The following is a 12,780-nucleotide window of genomic DNA, read 5'->3' as shown; positions in this document are numbered from 1 at the left end:
CAAAGTAAATATCACTACTTTTCTTTTTTCCACTCTTAGGCTTGTGCCTGCTTCCAGAATAGGACAAAGAAGAGGAGAAAGATGATGACGATCCTTAAATCTCATCCCTTCCTGTTGCTTCTTAAAAGCAAACAAATAAAACCCCAAAACACAACAAAAAACCCCATGAGGGCAAGTACCGCATGAATGTCCACTGCAGAACAGGATATGTAAGCTCAGTGCCAATTTAACCTCTTTTTGTGGACACTCTTGGCAGAACAAGCTCTCCCACATGATGCCAGAGCAGTGCCCCAGCAGGGAGGGAAACTGGGGGTGTCCAGAATCAAGGGATCACGGAATCAATTGGGTAGGAGAAGACCTCCCACCGAGTCCAACCTTTGACTGAACACCACGTCAACTTAAACCACGCGTGAAGTGCCACATCCAGTCTTTTCTTAGACACCTGGAGGGACAGTGACTCCAGCACCTCCCCGGGCAGCCCGTTCCGGTGTCCGCGCCGGGAAGGGCCGTGGGAGCCCGTACCTCGCTGGACACGCCCCCTCCCCGCGGAGCCCCGCCCCTCACGCTCCTCATTGGCTGGCGAGGTTATATATAGACGTCGGGGAGGCCGCCTCTTCCTCTCGGTTCCGCGCCTCCCGGGCCTCCACACGGCGTTGTCAGTGTGAGTCGGGGCCGCCGCGCAGGGCGCGGGGGCGGCGCGGGGCGCGTCCTTCCCCGCCAGCTGGTAACACCGGGGGTCTCTTCGCGCCCCTGCGCGGTGCCGGCGGCCGGGCCGGGCCTGGCCGAGCCGCGGGGAAGGCCGAGGCCTGCTGGGTGCAGGGTGGGGGGAGGCGGCCCAAGATGGCGGCGCGGGCGGCCGGTCCTCGTGGCGCGTCCCCGCCACGCTGAGCCCGGTCCCTCCGCCCGCAGGTTCCCTGTCGTTGCTTCCAGAGGGAAACCCCACAATGTCCGGAGGCCTCGATGTCCTGCAGATGAAGGAGGAGGATGTCCTCAAATTCCTCGCTGCCGGGACCCACCTGGGAGGCACCAACCTCGACTTCCAGATGGAGCAATACATCTACAAAAGGAAGAGCGATGGTAAACCCACGGGATGGGCAGCTGGGTTCTTGTGGGCATGACACGGGAAAGTACTAGTGTTTGAGCACTCTAGCGTGGTTTCTTCATGATCTGAAAGGAACAGACGTCTTTGCTGATAAAACCGTACTAACTCAAAGAAGTAGAATGAAATACGGATTTTTGAGCCTCTAGTTTTTGCTTATCTTCATATTGGAGCTTGGTAAATCAATCGCAGCTGGATTGGAGCAGTTCTGCTAGGTCTTGACTATATTAACAAAATGGTTTTAGTGTCTCAGTAGTGATTTCTACTTGTTTGCATTGTTCCTCAATCAGAGCTGCCCTCTGTGAAAAGACTGAAGCTCCTACCAGGTTTGGGTTCTTGCTGATAGGTGCTAGGTGCTGGAAGTGTGCTACACTAAACCCATAGGGGAGCTATTCCTTGGAATAGCTTTAATTAGAATTAGACTAGAATGCTTTCGCTTTAAAGAGAACATTAAGGTGCTGGAGCATGTCCAGGAAAAGGCAACATCGTGAAAGGACTAGAGAGCATGTTTGAAGAGGAAGGGTTGAGGGAGCTGGTCTCAAAAAAAGGAGGCTCAGGGTAACCTCATTGCTCTCTACAACTACCTGAAAGGAGGTCGTAGGCAGGTGGGGGCCAGTCTCTTCTACCATGCCAGCAGTGAGAGGACTGGGGAAAATTACTTTAAACGGAGACGGGGGAGATTCATATTTCACTAGGGAGAAAATTAGGGTAGTCAGGCATTGGAATAGGTGGAGGTGTCACCATCCCAGGAGGTGTTAAAGGTGTCTGGATCTGGTGCTGTGTTGGTGGTTGGACTGGATGATCCTAAAGGTATCTTCCAGCCTTGATTCTGTGTTTCCATGAATTTTGGAATAACCATAGCCACGTGACAGGTTTATTGGCGGAAGAGTGCTGTCCTGTTTTAGGATCTCGTGTTTGCTAGTGGCTTTAAAGCGTTCTGTCACCAATAGGTATTTACATCATCAATCTGAAGAGAACCTGGGAAAAGCTCCTCCTGGCAGCTCGTGCCATTGTTGCCATTGAGAACCCAGCTGACGTGAGCGTCATTTCCTCTAGGAATACTGGACAGGTACGGGCATTTGTTAATCATGAGGCCTTCAGTCTTAGGAGCAGGACTGTCTTGTCGTGCATCATCACCTGCCAGTGGGAGCTTGGTTATAAAGTAACACCAGCTTTAACTTTAGGAACAGTTTAAAACATGTTTCTTGTGTTGCATTTGTAGTTTAAAACAGGTCACTTGAAACCCACTCCCCATTTCTGTAGTTTCAGAGTGTTTGATAACTTGTTTGTCTTCTCTGTCTTCCTTTGGGAACTTCCTTTTGGATTTTCTGGTGTATTAGTGGCCAGTCCCCTGCTGTTCCCTTCCCCCCACTGTGAGTCATTATCTCCGATTTTTTGGGGATAGTAAGGGTGTGATAGAAGAGTTTTCAAAGAAATAATTTCCTTTGTTACTGAGCAAGATACAGTAACTGGTATATTGGTAATTTTTGTCTCTAGAATTACAGCAAAAAGATTTTCTTGCAGAAGATAATAACAGCCTTTAAATAAAACTTACTAATCACTGGAGTTTATGAGATTAGTTTCTTTGGAGTGATGGAGTTGAGGCCTCAAACACTCAGGGAGATTGTGAGTGGCACCGGGTGGACTAATGAAGGAGAGGCCTGGGTTCCTGGGGGTTGACATGCACACTGTTAAAGCTTGATGCTGAGGTCAGTTTCTGGCCGATGAGCTCTCAAGTGTCGGAGGTGTGCGACAGCAATGAGTGGCAGGGTTTTCGCTAACGCCAGGAGAGGGGCTCCCTCTAGGATTGGAGTTTGATAGTAGGCCCTGCCACATGCCTGAGAAGTTGAAAACTGTTGTGAGTAAGAACTGCCAGCTGCAATTTTAGTGGACACACCGTTTGCATGTATTTACTATTAAGCTTTTTCTGTAGGTCCTGAAGTTACGCTACTAGATAATGAGAGGATGTAGAAATAACAGAAGAAAATTGGCTTGCTTTTGTAATACGCTGTTTGTTTTGTCCCCCTTTCATGATTTCATTATGAGAATTTGGAGTAGGGCTTGCAAATAACTTTAGTGGAAGAGAGAGGTGTTTTCTGTATCCTGACTTCCTGCTTTGCTGGTGGATATGATGTTTTAAACTCATAGCGTAGCTATTCTCAGAAACATTTCTGTCTCCTTCTGAGATGGTGAGCCCTGATTTCACAGGAGCTGAAACAAGCAGTTCAGTTAAATTCTGTGCATGTTCACTGGCAGTGCCTGGGTGAGTTAGTTGAAATGCGGTTTTCCAGCTTCACCGTTGCTGTGCTCCATTTTGCAGCGTGCTGTTCTGAAATTTGCTGCTGCCACCGGGGCTACTCCTATTGCTGGGCGTTTCACCCCCGGTACCTTCACCAATCAGATCCAGGCAGCTTTCCGTGAGCCACGACTCCTGGTTGTCACGGACCCCCGGGCTGACCATCAGCCCCTCACAGAGGCGTCTTACGTCAACATCCCCACCATTGCGCTGTGCAACACCGACTCCCCGCTGCGCTATGTGGATATTGCTATTCCCTGCAATAACAAGGTAATGGCTTTGTTGTAGCATTCCAAGCAGCTTCTTCCAGAGCATGCCCTGTGTTTGCAAGATGGAGGCTTTCTGCAAGGGAGACTTGGCTTGTATCTCGTGTGTCTCCCAGGGGAACAAGCTAATAATTGCCTCTTGCAAACTGGCAGGTGGGTGGGGAGGAGGAGATAAACTAACTGCACACAGTTGGAGCTTGGAGCTGAGGCTGGTTTCTGGCCAAGGAACTCTCAAGTGTAGGACGTGTGCTATAGTAACCTGGCAAGATATTTCGCTGACGCCATGAGGGTCTTTGTGGCCCAATGAGTGGAGTTTGATAGTTATTCTTGCCACAGATTATGAATATGAATGAAAGATAAAGTGAACCAATGAAGGAGCTGCTCTGAAACCTTACCTTGCCAGAAATCACCTGAAAGGTAAAGTCTAGGAAAATGAGAAGCTTCTTTAAGCTATGTCTAGATGTCATCACCAAAACTAATAGAAGCCACATCTGAGCATGTGGGTAAGCTTTGCTTATTTTGTCATGTTTACAGTTTCTTCATTCTAGCATATGTGATGAGCATAATCCATGTCTTTTGGACGAGATTCACATGGGGTAGTGACCAGTATGAAATTCCATAGCAAGAGACTTACCTTGGGCTACATTGCATACAGCAAACTCAGATGTTGGTGACTGACGTGCACTGCAATTCCTGCTGAGACCTGAAAGTGTCACTGGGAATGTGAAAAGTTGCCCTTTTTCTTGTATCTAAGTATTCAAGTCTAGGTATTGGCAGGTAATTTCTTTCTCTCCCCGCACAAGAACCTTCGATTGGGTACAAATAAGTCTTTTGCTCTTTCTTCAAAAGTTTATCTTTGCAGAAACTCAAATCTACGTCCTTCTGTTGCAGGGAGCCCACTCAGTGGGTCTGATGTGGTGGATGCTGGCTCGGGAGGTCCTGCGCATGCGTGGCACCATCTCCCGCGAGCACCCATGGGAAGTCATGCCTGATTTGTACTTCTACAGAGATCCTGAGGAGGTAGGAGCCCCATGGCAGGAAGTGTGTCTCTGAGATATTTTGCCTGTGCTCTGCCCCTGTTGTCCTGTGTGCCTGCTGTTTTGCTAAAATAATAATTGCACTTGACACTTTAATGTGATGGTTGGTTGATTGTATTGCCTGTTAATGCCTGCTGTCTGCTGTGTGATAGCAAGTGCGGTGATACGTTCCTGGGAGACTCAGGCTGGGCTCTTCCATTGCAGATTGAAAAGGAGGAGCAGGCTGCTGCCGAGAAAGCAGTCACAAAGGAGGAGTTCCAGACCGAATGGACAGCCCCAGCACCTGAATTCACTGCTCCTCCTCAGCCTGAGGTTGCAGACTGGTCTGAGGGAGTGCAGGTCCCATCTGTGCCCATCCAGCAGTTCCCCACAGGTCAGTTTGAGGGGTGTCTGTGGGAAGGGGGGGATGTTTTGTGAGTGGGAAGAGCTGGGGTGCATTAAAGTGTTGTTGTCTTTGTGGTTGCAGAGGACTGGAGTGCCCAGCCTGCCACTGAGGACTGGTCAGCAGCTCCCACGGCCCAGGCTACTGAGTGGGTTGGCACTGCCACAGAGTGGTCTTAACTTCAGCCCCACTGTACTGTGAGAGAAATAAAGCCTGGTTTACTATACACTGTGCCTGGTACTGCTTTTGTAAACTTGTCTGATAATGTGTGTGGGTATTGTGGGGCACAGTCCTCAGCCAGGAGTCTGTTCAGAGGAGCTGGGGGTTTGTGGGTTCTGTCACTGCTTGCAGCAGTGGGCTGGGCTGTCCCTCCTGCCTGCTTGCCTGACAGAACACAGCGCCGGGGATGGGGCAGGTTTCATATTTCCCGCCTTGCCTGGCTCCACGCCCCCAGTGATGTGGCAGCTCCCTGTTGGCAAGCAGGAGTCCAACTAGGGTGGCTTTGCTGTGGGCCCGGAGGGGAGGTGATGAGGGGTGGAGGTTCTTCCAGCACTCCCTGCCCCCCGGGTGGGTGAAGCTGGGACCCACCCAAGCAGGGTGTTTTTATTGTTCTGCCTGGGGTTTCACAAGTTAACAGGGTAAGGAAGGTTCTGGTGACTGGGTGTGGGAGGTCGCCTGACTGCACAATGTGGAGAGGAGAGTCCTTGAGTGGGAGCTGCTCCCTTGCTGAAACCGCAGCTTCTGGCATCAGTATTGCCAGTTCCTTTCTCAAAAATACTGCAGTAATCTTCAGGAAAAACACTCCGCATTATTTTGTCTGCTTTAACTCTTGAGGATTATATTGCTGTGATTATTAGCAATAGTGGGAGGTAGACTCTTCCCCAAGAGAAATGGGGTTTTTTATTGGAGAGAGTTTAAATTGGATCCTTTTTTCCATGTTGCTGTGGTCTCCGATTCTCTTTTTTTGCACCTTCAGCACTGCCAATTAACTTGTAAAGAATGTTTTCTCTTAGCACATGTGCTCATTTGATTTTACTCTAATAGTGCATATTAGCAGTAAAAAACCCTAAAGCAAGTTATGTATATTACTGCACAGTAGGTGTCCAGAGGAGGCTGATTTTTTTTTCCTGTTTTCTTTACCTATTACATGCAAGGCGACTCAATATTTAGTTAATAACATGACATCTTTTAGCTGAGAGGCGTATGAGCACTTCACTACTGGGCCCTGAAAGGGGCCTGTTTGTGCACTGTGTTCTTGAGATGTGTGTTTGTTGCGCATCCTCAGGTACTTCCAGCAACCAGCAGTGAGAGGCTCCTTCCTGTCACCTGAGGTCTGTCACTGGTGTGTTGGGGTGGGTTGAGACCTGGTCACTTTGGGACTCCGTGTGGCTGTTGTACCTGGATCAGGGACAGCCTGTACAGCACCTGCTGATTTTCTCCCCAGATCTCAGATTGCCCCCAAATAACTTTTTGCTCTTGACTTTCTTTTCACTCTTTCACATTAACATTTTGAAACTCAAAACATAATCTTACCCCTCTGTACAGTGAATCATTGCTATTACTGTTTCACCGTTGTCCATTTTTTTTTTTAATCTGTGTTGTAACCTCCTTCATAAGAGTAAATGTTCAAGTTAATGAGTATGTAGCAATCATCAGTCAGCTCCTGTGTGGGTGAAGGTGCTATTTTAAATAAGAGAGAGCTGCATCTGAGTTCTTGTTGCTGAAATATTTCTGATTCGTTACTGGAATGGGGTTGTTTTCATTTAAGGATTTCCTGATGTATCCCCTTGGCTTTTATGACTCTCTAATTCTTCTTACAACCAAGGACTGTCACAGTAAGGTGGATCTACACATCAAGGGAAAAGATGGTCAGGAGACCTCTGCAGTGGAAGAGCTCATTTGCCTGGAGCTCTGCAGAGGGGATGAATAGCAGCCTTTTAGAAGAAAAGACAGCCTTGGCTGCAGCAGCAGAGGGCACATTGCAGCAAGGCTGTGTTCCTCAGCATGCCGGAGGCACAGGGAAGGAGAAGGCTAGGCACAGGAATATAGGCTGCAGCAGAGGTGTAGCAAAAGATTCTATGTCTGCCAGAGCTTCCCCTGTGGCAAACACCTGGCAGATGTGGTCTGTTGAGGTAGTGTAGAGGAACAGGAAGTAGGAGCAATCCTAGAGACATTGTTTTGTTCGTTACTGCAGTTTTTTTCCAGCAGTTTGTGGTGTTATGTTGAAAAAGGACAGCAGAGAACTTAAACTCTGTTGTCCTGGACTGATCTGATTTGACTCAAAATGGTTTAGGCAGAGGTCTCCATGTAGTGAAAACAATTTTTTTTCCCTTGAGGGTCATGGTAGTGTTTCCCTTCTCTGTGACCATCTCTCTGTGTTTGATTTGGGTTGTTGGAAGTGGGCTGAGTTGGGTTAGATATCCTTCTTAGGATATCCTTCTCTCACATTTGGTCTCGGCAGGAGCCAACTGGTGTTGCTGAGCATTACAGAACCTCTCTGGAGAAGTGAGCTGTTGAAAAGTCCCTGCCAATAATGTACTGTGTGATCCAGGAATCTCTCATTCACATCTGCTTTCTAATTCCCTCCTTAATTTATATGCCACCATTCACAGATGTTCCTTTTCCTCTCCAGTCATTTCTTTGCCCAAATAATCATGATATTTTTAGCATCCAAGTAATGTAGGATTACACCAAGGCTTTTCTTTTGCAGGAAGCAAAGGGTTTTATGCACAGTTGAAGAGACTCATCTCTGTTTACTTAAATCCGGTCTGCAAGAATGTTCCACTCTTTCCATCTGTAGTCTGTCTTGCTTTATGAGACTGTGAAAATGGCTATAGGATGTTTGATGCTGAATTTTGGGAGTATGGTGTACTGATATTGTAAGCCTGTTTACTAAAATCAGTGCAGCATATAACTAAGTATGCAAAGAAAACTCAGGTGTGTGTGATTGATGAATTCACCTCGCTGCTTCTCAGAGGCTTCCTCTGCTCCCAGGACTATGAGCATGCAGTTGGAGTGGATCTTGTAATTTAGATTTTTTTTTTCTTGGCTTAATATGATGGTGCAGATAGACTCCATGGAGTAAAGCACATTGTAAGTCCAAGCTGCCATGAATGCAGCACTCTCTGAACCTGTGTATCTTGAACCTTCTCAGGACAGGTGAAGCCTGTCATGAACACGTGTGTCCTGGCAGAGAAAGGAAAAAGGAAAATATTTCAGATTTATCTCATTATTGCTGTAGGACCAAGGTGTTTCTGGAACATTTCCCCAACTGCCCTGCAGCTTCCAGAGAGATATCGGTCAGCGTTTCAGGCCAAGTTTCATTCCTCTAGTCAGTGCTTGGCACTATCAACTCCCAGCCCTTGCAGCCTAGAGCTTGTGAAAACCACAAAACTTCTGAGTTTGTGAAAACCTCATCGCCACCAAGTCTTTATAACAGATAAAGGTAGAACAGTGTGTTACAGCTCTATGTAGCACTGGGAATGAAGAATACTCTTGATTATCAGCCCTGCAAAGAGGCAGATGGTGATAACCTTGGGCATGGGCACAGTCTTGCTATGTCACAACACTGATTTTCTGAATTCCTTGCTTTGTGGGATGCTGATTTCTGAACCTGTTTTTTATTTGCCCTTTTAATGCTTATGTTTTTAAGAATGCTCACTGCCATTTTCTACTGTCCAACTTGGACAGCATGTAATTTTTATTTACGCACTCAGTAGTCGCTGATGAAAAAAATACACAACGAAGATACCTTTTTTATTGTTAAAAGCTGAAATAACATCTCTGTTCTGGGCTGCTGCTTGAAACCTCAGTTTATGAAGTGTTAACAAAGCTGAGTTTAAGCAGTGTGTGTCTTCTCATGTGACAGAGACCTAAATATTTCTGTCAGTGTTTGTTTCACTGGGTACAAGATTGTTTTTACTAGTATTGTTCAAGCATGAATAAAGTAAATCCTTAAAGGCCATGGGATGCATCATTCAAAATGACCCTGCTCTGAAGGCCAGAGAAACCTGCTTTTGTGGAAAATCTTTGTCTTCATGCTTAAGTGGCATTGCACTACACCCAGAAGCGTTCCTTGGGTTGACTCACACATCTAACTCTGTTTTAGTACAGAGTATTGACGGTCACTCTTGTGCAGGAGAAGAGTGCACGCAGTGCACGTGTGCCTCTGGCACAGAGCACCTTCCAGTGTGCCCACTGCTCTTGGTGCGGGGCTTGGGTTTTTACAGCAGGCAGCTCAGAAGAGGAGAGCAGGACACGCTGTCTGGGCCAGAGTTGGGTGTTGTGAACTGAAACATTTCAGGTGCTCAAAGGGGCTACACGCCTGCCCACTGTATATAGTAGTTTGGGTTAGGTTTAGGGTTATGCAAATCAGGGAGCTTGGTGTGAGAAGTGTGGCATGTTGCAAAACTCCAAGCTGGTCTGCCATGAGGACAACTTGTGACAAAGATGGACAAGTTTTTGTTGTACCAGGGCATCTCAGCACTGCTCGTTCCTGTGCTGTGGCTGGGAATGTCAGGGTGCAGCCGTACAGCCTGGAAAGCTGCTGTGAAACCTTAGTTCTCACCTGGAATGCTGAATTAGTTGGCATTGCCCAAGCAACTGGTTCCAGAGGCTGTTTGCCCCCTCACCTTTGGAGAGCCAATGGGATGCTGAGAGTGAAGGAGATGGTCTGGATATTTGCTCTTTGCGTCTGAGCTAGATTGGGATGACAATACCAGCCTTTTGCCACTCTCATACACGGACACGTTAAGGGAAGTGGCTTTCAGGGAGCAGGCAATCGCACAAGCATTGCTTCCACCTGGCAAGGTGTCATTGCTTCCACCTGGCAAGGTGCTGGGAGGATGATGGTGGTGGGTTGCCCAGCTGCAAAGTAGGAGGGTGTGGATCGTTTCCCAATCTCCAGTAGGTGGGGCTGTTATTCCTGGTTTGTCCGCGTTTCGGCTGCTGCTGGCAGGGACGGAGGAGAGCTGGACAGAGCAGGCACCGGGGAAGGGAAGGTACTGTCTTGGCTTTTTGAATTCCTTGCAGCAGAATGATGCCCTCTCACAGGGACCATAAGACACCATAATACATTTCTTTAATACCCTGCTGTTTTTCTATATATGTTTCAATGTTAAACTTGTTGCCTCTGTGCTCAGCTGCAAACTTTGATCCTGCTTTTAATTTCCCTAAGGGAGCAAGTGTGGGATGCTGCTGGCTGCAAGTGCTCCTAGTCAAAGATATGTTGGAAGCTTTCTAGGTCATCTGTCCTTTTTGGCTTATTGCTTCCAGCATTTTCTAGAGTGACTCATCTCCGTGGTACTCCCCAAGCTCACAGGTATACACACTTTACTACACCTGTTGGCTTTGCTTATAGATAAAAAAATTAGGTAGCACATGTAGAGAGTGAATCAGAGTGTGGGGTTAGAGGCTCCTTTAAACCACATTCTTGCTCTCAGCTGGGTAAGGTTTTACCAGCCCCAGTTGCCAGGGGCTGAAGTGTCTCCTACCCTTTGCTCACAAGAACTGGTGTGGGGTAGGAGTGAGCGTGCTGTTGGCTTTTCTTGGTTTTGTGAAGCAAACCGATTTTGTCCGAGTGCTGTAAGCAGCCAGTGGTTCTCCATCAGCTCTTTCAGGAGGGCTGAGAAGTCTAACAACTAGTTTTTCTGATTTCAAGGGTTCAATCCTTTGAAAACTTTTGAGATAAACTAAGTTTTAATTTTGTTTGCCTAAGCATGTCTTGGATTTCTCCTTGATTTGTATGCTGCTCCTGCTCCCTGTTTTAAATTTTATTTTCATTCTGTGAAAGCTACGTGTTTGTGTTTATTGTTTCAAAATGAGAGCTGGGATTTCTTGAATCGTACATTGAAAGAGGAACTTCATGAAGATGTCAAATCTGAGACTTGTGATTTAAAATGCTGCAAGTTATTAGTGCTGTGCGGTGCCCAGATAGGACGAGCTCTCTTTGGAGCCATTCTGTTGTGGTCTGTGCTGGCTCTGCTCCCCTGGGATCTGAGAGACGGAGGTTTCTCTGTTCAGGTAGGTGTCAACCTCTGCATTTAATTAATTTTTTTTTTAAATCTTCTACCATTATGAGAATAGTGGATTGACTTTCCCTTCTTGTGTCGCTTTGGTAGGCACTGCATTAGAACAGAGCACCTTTTAGCTGGCTGGTCTGAGAAAGGCTGAGTGTGCACTTGTGACCCCATGTTTGTTCTGGGATGTGAGGGCTGCTGAAAGACTCTGCTGTCTTCTGGGACTGTGGCTTTGTAATTGCTTATTTTGGGGGCTCTTCTGCTGTTGAGGTACTTGCAGCACAAAATACAGAGGGGAGCAGTGAGTGTGTGCCATGGGGCGGTGTAGGCCAGAGGGGAACAGCATGGGCATCTTTGCTTGCCAAGGCTAGAGTGAGTTTAGCAGTTGTGATAGCTGCTCAGGCAATATTTTGCTGGTACTATAAGGACCCCTGTGGCAAATGTGTGCTGGGTACATTTTCCTGATTAGGTGAGATTTAATGGAGGCTGTCTAGGATGCGTTTTGGTGCTGCAGAGCCCCCACATCCCACCTCTTTGGTGCTGGATAGCTTTGGGATAAGTGGTTACTGTGGTTGCTGCAAATAGTTTTAAACATACGTTACTTTTGGAGGCTTTGCCTTGAATTCCATATTCTTTCCTCTGAATTCGAGGTCTGATTGTGCCAGAAAAGGGGCACCCTGCTGTTGGGCATCTCGTGGCTGCCATCATATCAACATCCCCTACCATTCACCCAGGAAGATAACAGTCTGAAATGCAATTAGTAAATGAACCTGTGACTAAAGAGGCTGAATCAGCACCAGGTTGAGATGTGCGTGGTTTGGTGGTGGGTGGAAGAGCTGGGGCTGCCAGTTACTGGCATCAGGGAGGACATTAAGTCCTGAAAGGGCATGTGCCTGATACTGGACTGTCCCAGCAGATTTCCACCACTTCTGCATGAGGGAACTGCTTTTGTCCATGGGGCAGTGCTTCAGGCAACACTAATGCTGAAGTTTCCCCACTGCTGGCTCTCCGCTGCTGTGGCACAACCCCATCCCATGTGGGGATGATGATGGAGGTGTGGGAAGTTGAGCAAAAGCTGTGGAGTGTTTCCCAGGCAGAGCTGCAGCTGCTTGTGAGGGAAAACTTAGCAGTGGTTCATTAGTTATATTTGTGAATGCAGTGTCAAAATGCTTCTGCAGCTTTTTCCTCCATAAACTGCTGGGCTTCATGGGGAGCAGAAGTTCAGTTTGCTGGGGCCTTCTGCAAAACCCCTGCAGCCCTGGCCTTGGGGCTGTTCCCATGCTGCAGCAGCTGCTGATGGAGCTTTGGGATCTGCAAGCTGTAGCAGTGCTGCTGTGGTCACAGTGAAGCTCCGCTTTGTGTTCAGGCAGTGTTTGTGCTGTTGTGCCCAGGCCACTGTAGATAATGTGCTAAAGTGCTCTGGCTAATGAAGAAAGCATGGTTTTTACTATAGTGGTGGATTTTTTTCTCTCTACCTGGCCCTGAGCCCTCCAGGCACCTTATATAAATAAATCTGCTAATGACCTTCATATTTTGAAGTTCCTAAACATCTGCCAAGGCTGTTATTTACTGTTGCTGCTATCTAAAAAAAAAACCCAAAAGTCTCCTATGTGTGAAGTGTTTCTTAATTAGAGGAAGATTTGGATCTGCAGGCTTTTGCAGGAGAAGCCTTGGTTCCCCCAA

The 12,780-nt window shown here is 47.4% G+C and overlaps 1 protein-coding gene and 2 non-coding genes across 3 annotated transcripts; all 3 read left to right on the top strand.

Moving 5' to 3' along the window:
- The first annotated feature begins 570 nt into the window (after positions 1–570).
- On the top strand, positions 571–5,306 carry LOC114064215 (40S ribosomal protein SA). Its single transcript, XM_027897058.1, has 7 exons — positions 571–661; positions 910–1,077; positions 2,050–2,168; positions 3,420–3,665; positions 4,553–4,681; positions 4,903–5,071; positions 5,165–5,306. The coding sequence occupies exons 2-7, from the start codon at positions 945–947 to the stop codon at positions 5,257–5,259; spliced, it is 891 nt and encodes a 296-aa protein (XP_027752859.1). The 5' UTR covers positions 571–661; positions 910–944; the 3' UTR covers positions 5,260–5,306.
- On the top strand, positions 2,780–2,937 carry LOC114064232. Its single transcript, XR_003572714.1, has one exon. It is a non-coding gene; the product is annotated as a small nucleolar RNA SNORA62/SNORA6 family (small nucleolar RNA).
- Positions 3,841–3,999, top strand: LOC114064231. The gene has a single exon (XR_003572713.1). It is a non-coding gene; the product is annotated as a small nucleolar RNA SNORA62/SNORA6 family (small nucleolar RNA).
- Positions 5,307–12,780: the final 7,474 nt, after the last annotated feature.

Source organism: Empidonax traillii, unplaced genomic scaffold (assembly GCF_003031625.1).
Source record: "Empidonax traillii isolate 1590-97213 ecotype Southwest subspecies unplaced genomic scaffold, ASM303162v1 scaffold527:size1067160, whole genome shotgun sequence".
Taxonomy (NCBI): domain Eukaryota; kingdom Metazoa; phylum Chordata; class Aves; order Passeriformes; family Tyrannidae; genus Empidonax; species Empidonax traillii.
The sequence above is the reverse complement of the archived record's forward strand: the minus strand, read 5'-3'. Positions and strand labels throughout refer to the sequence as shown.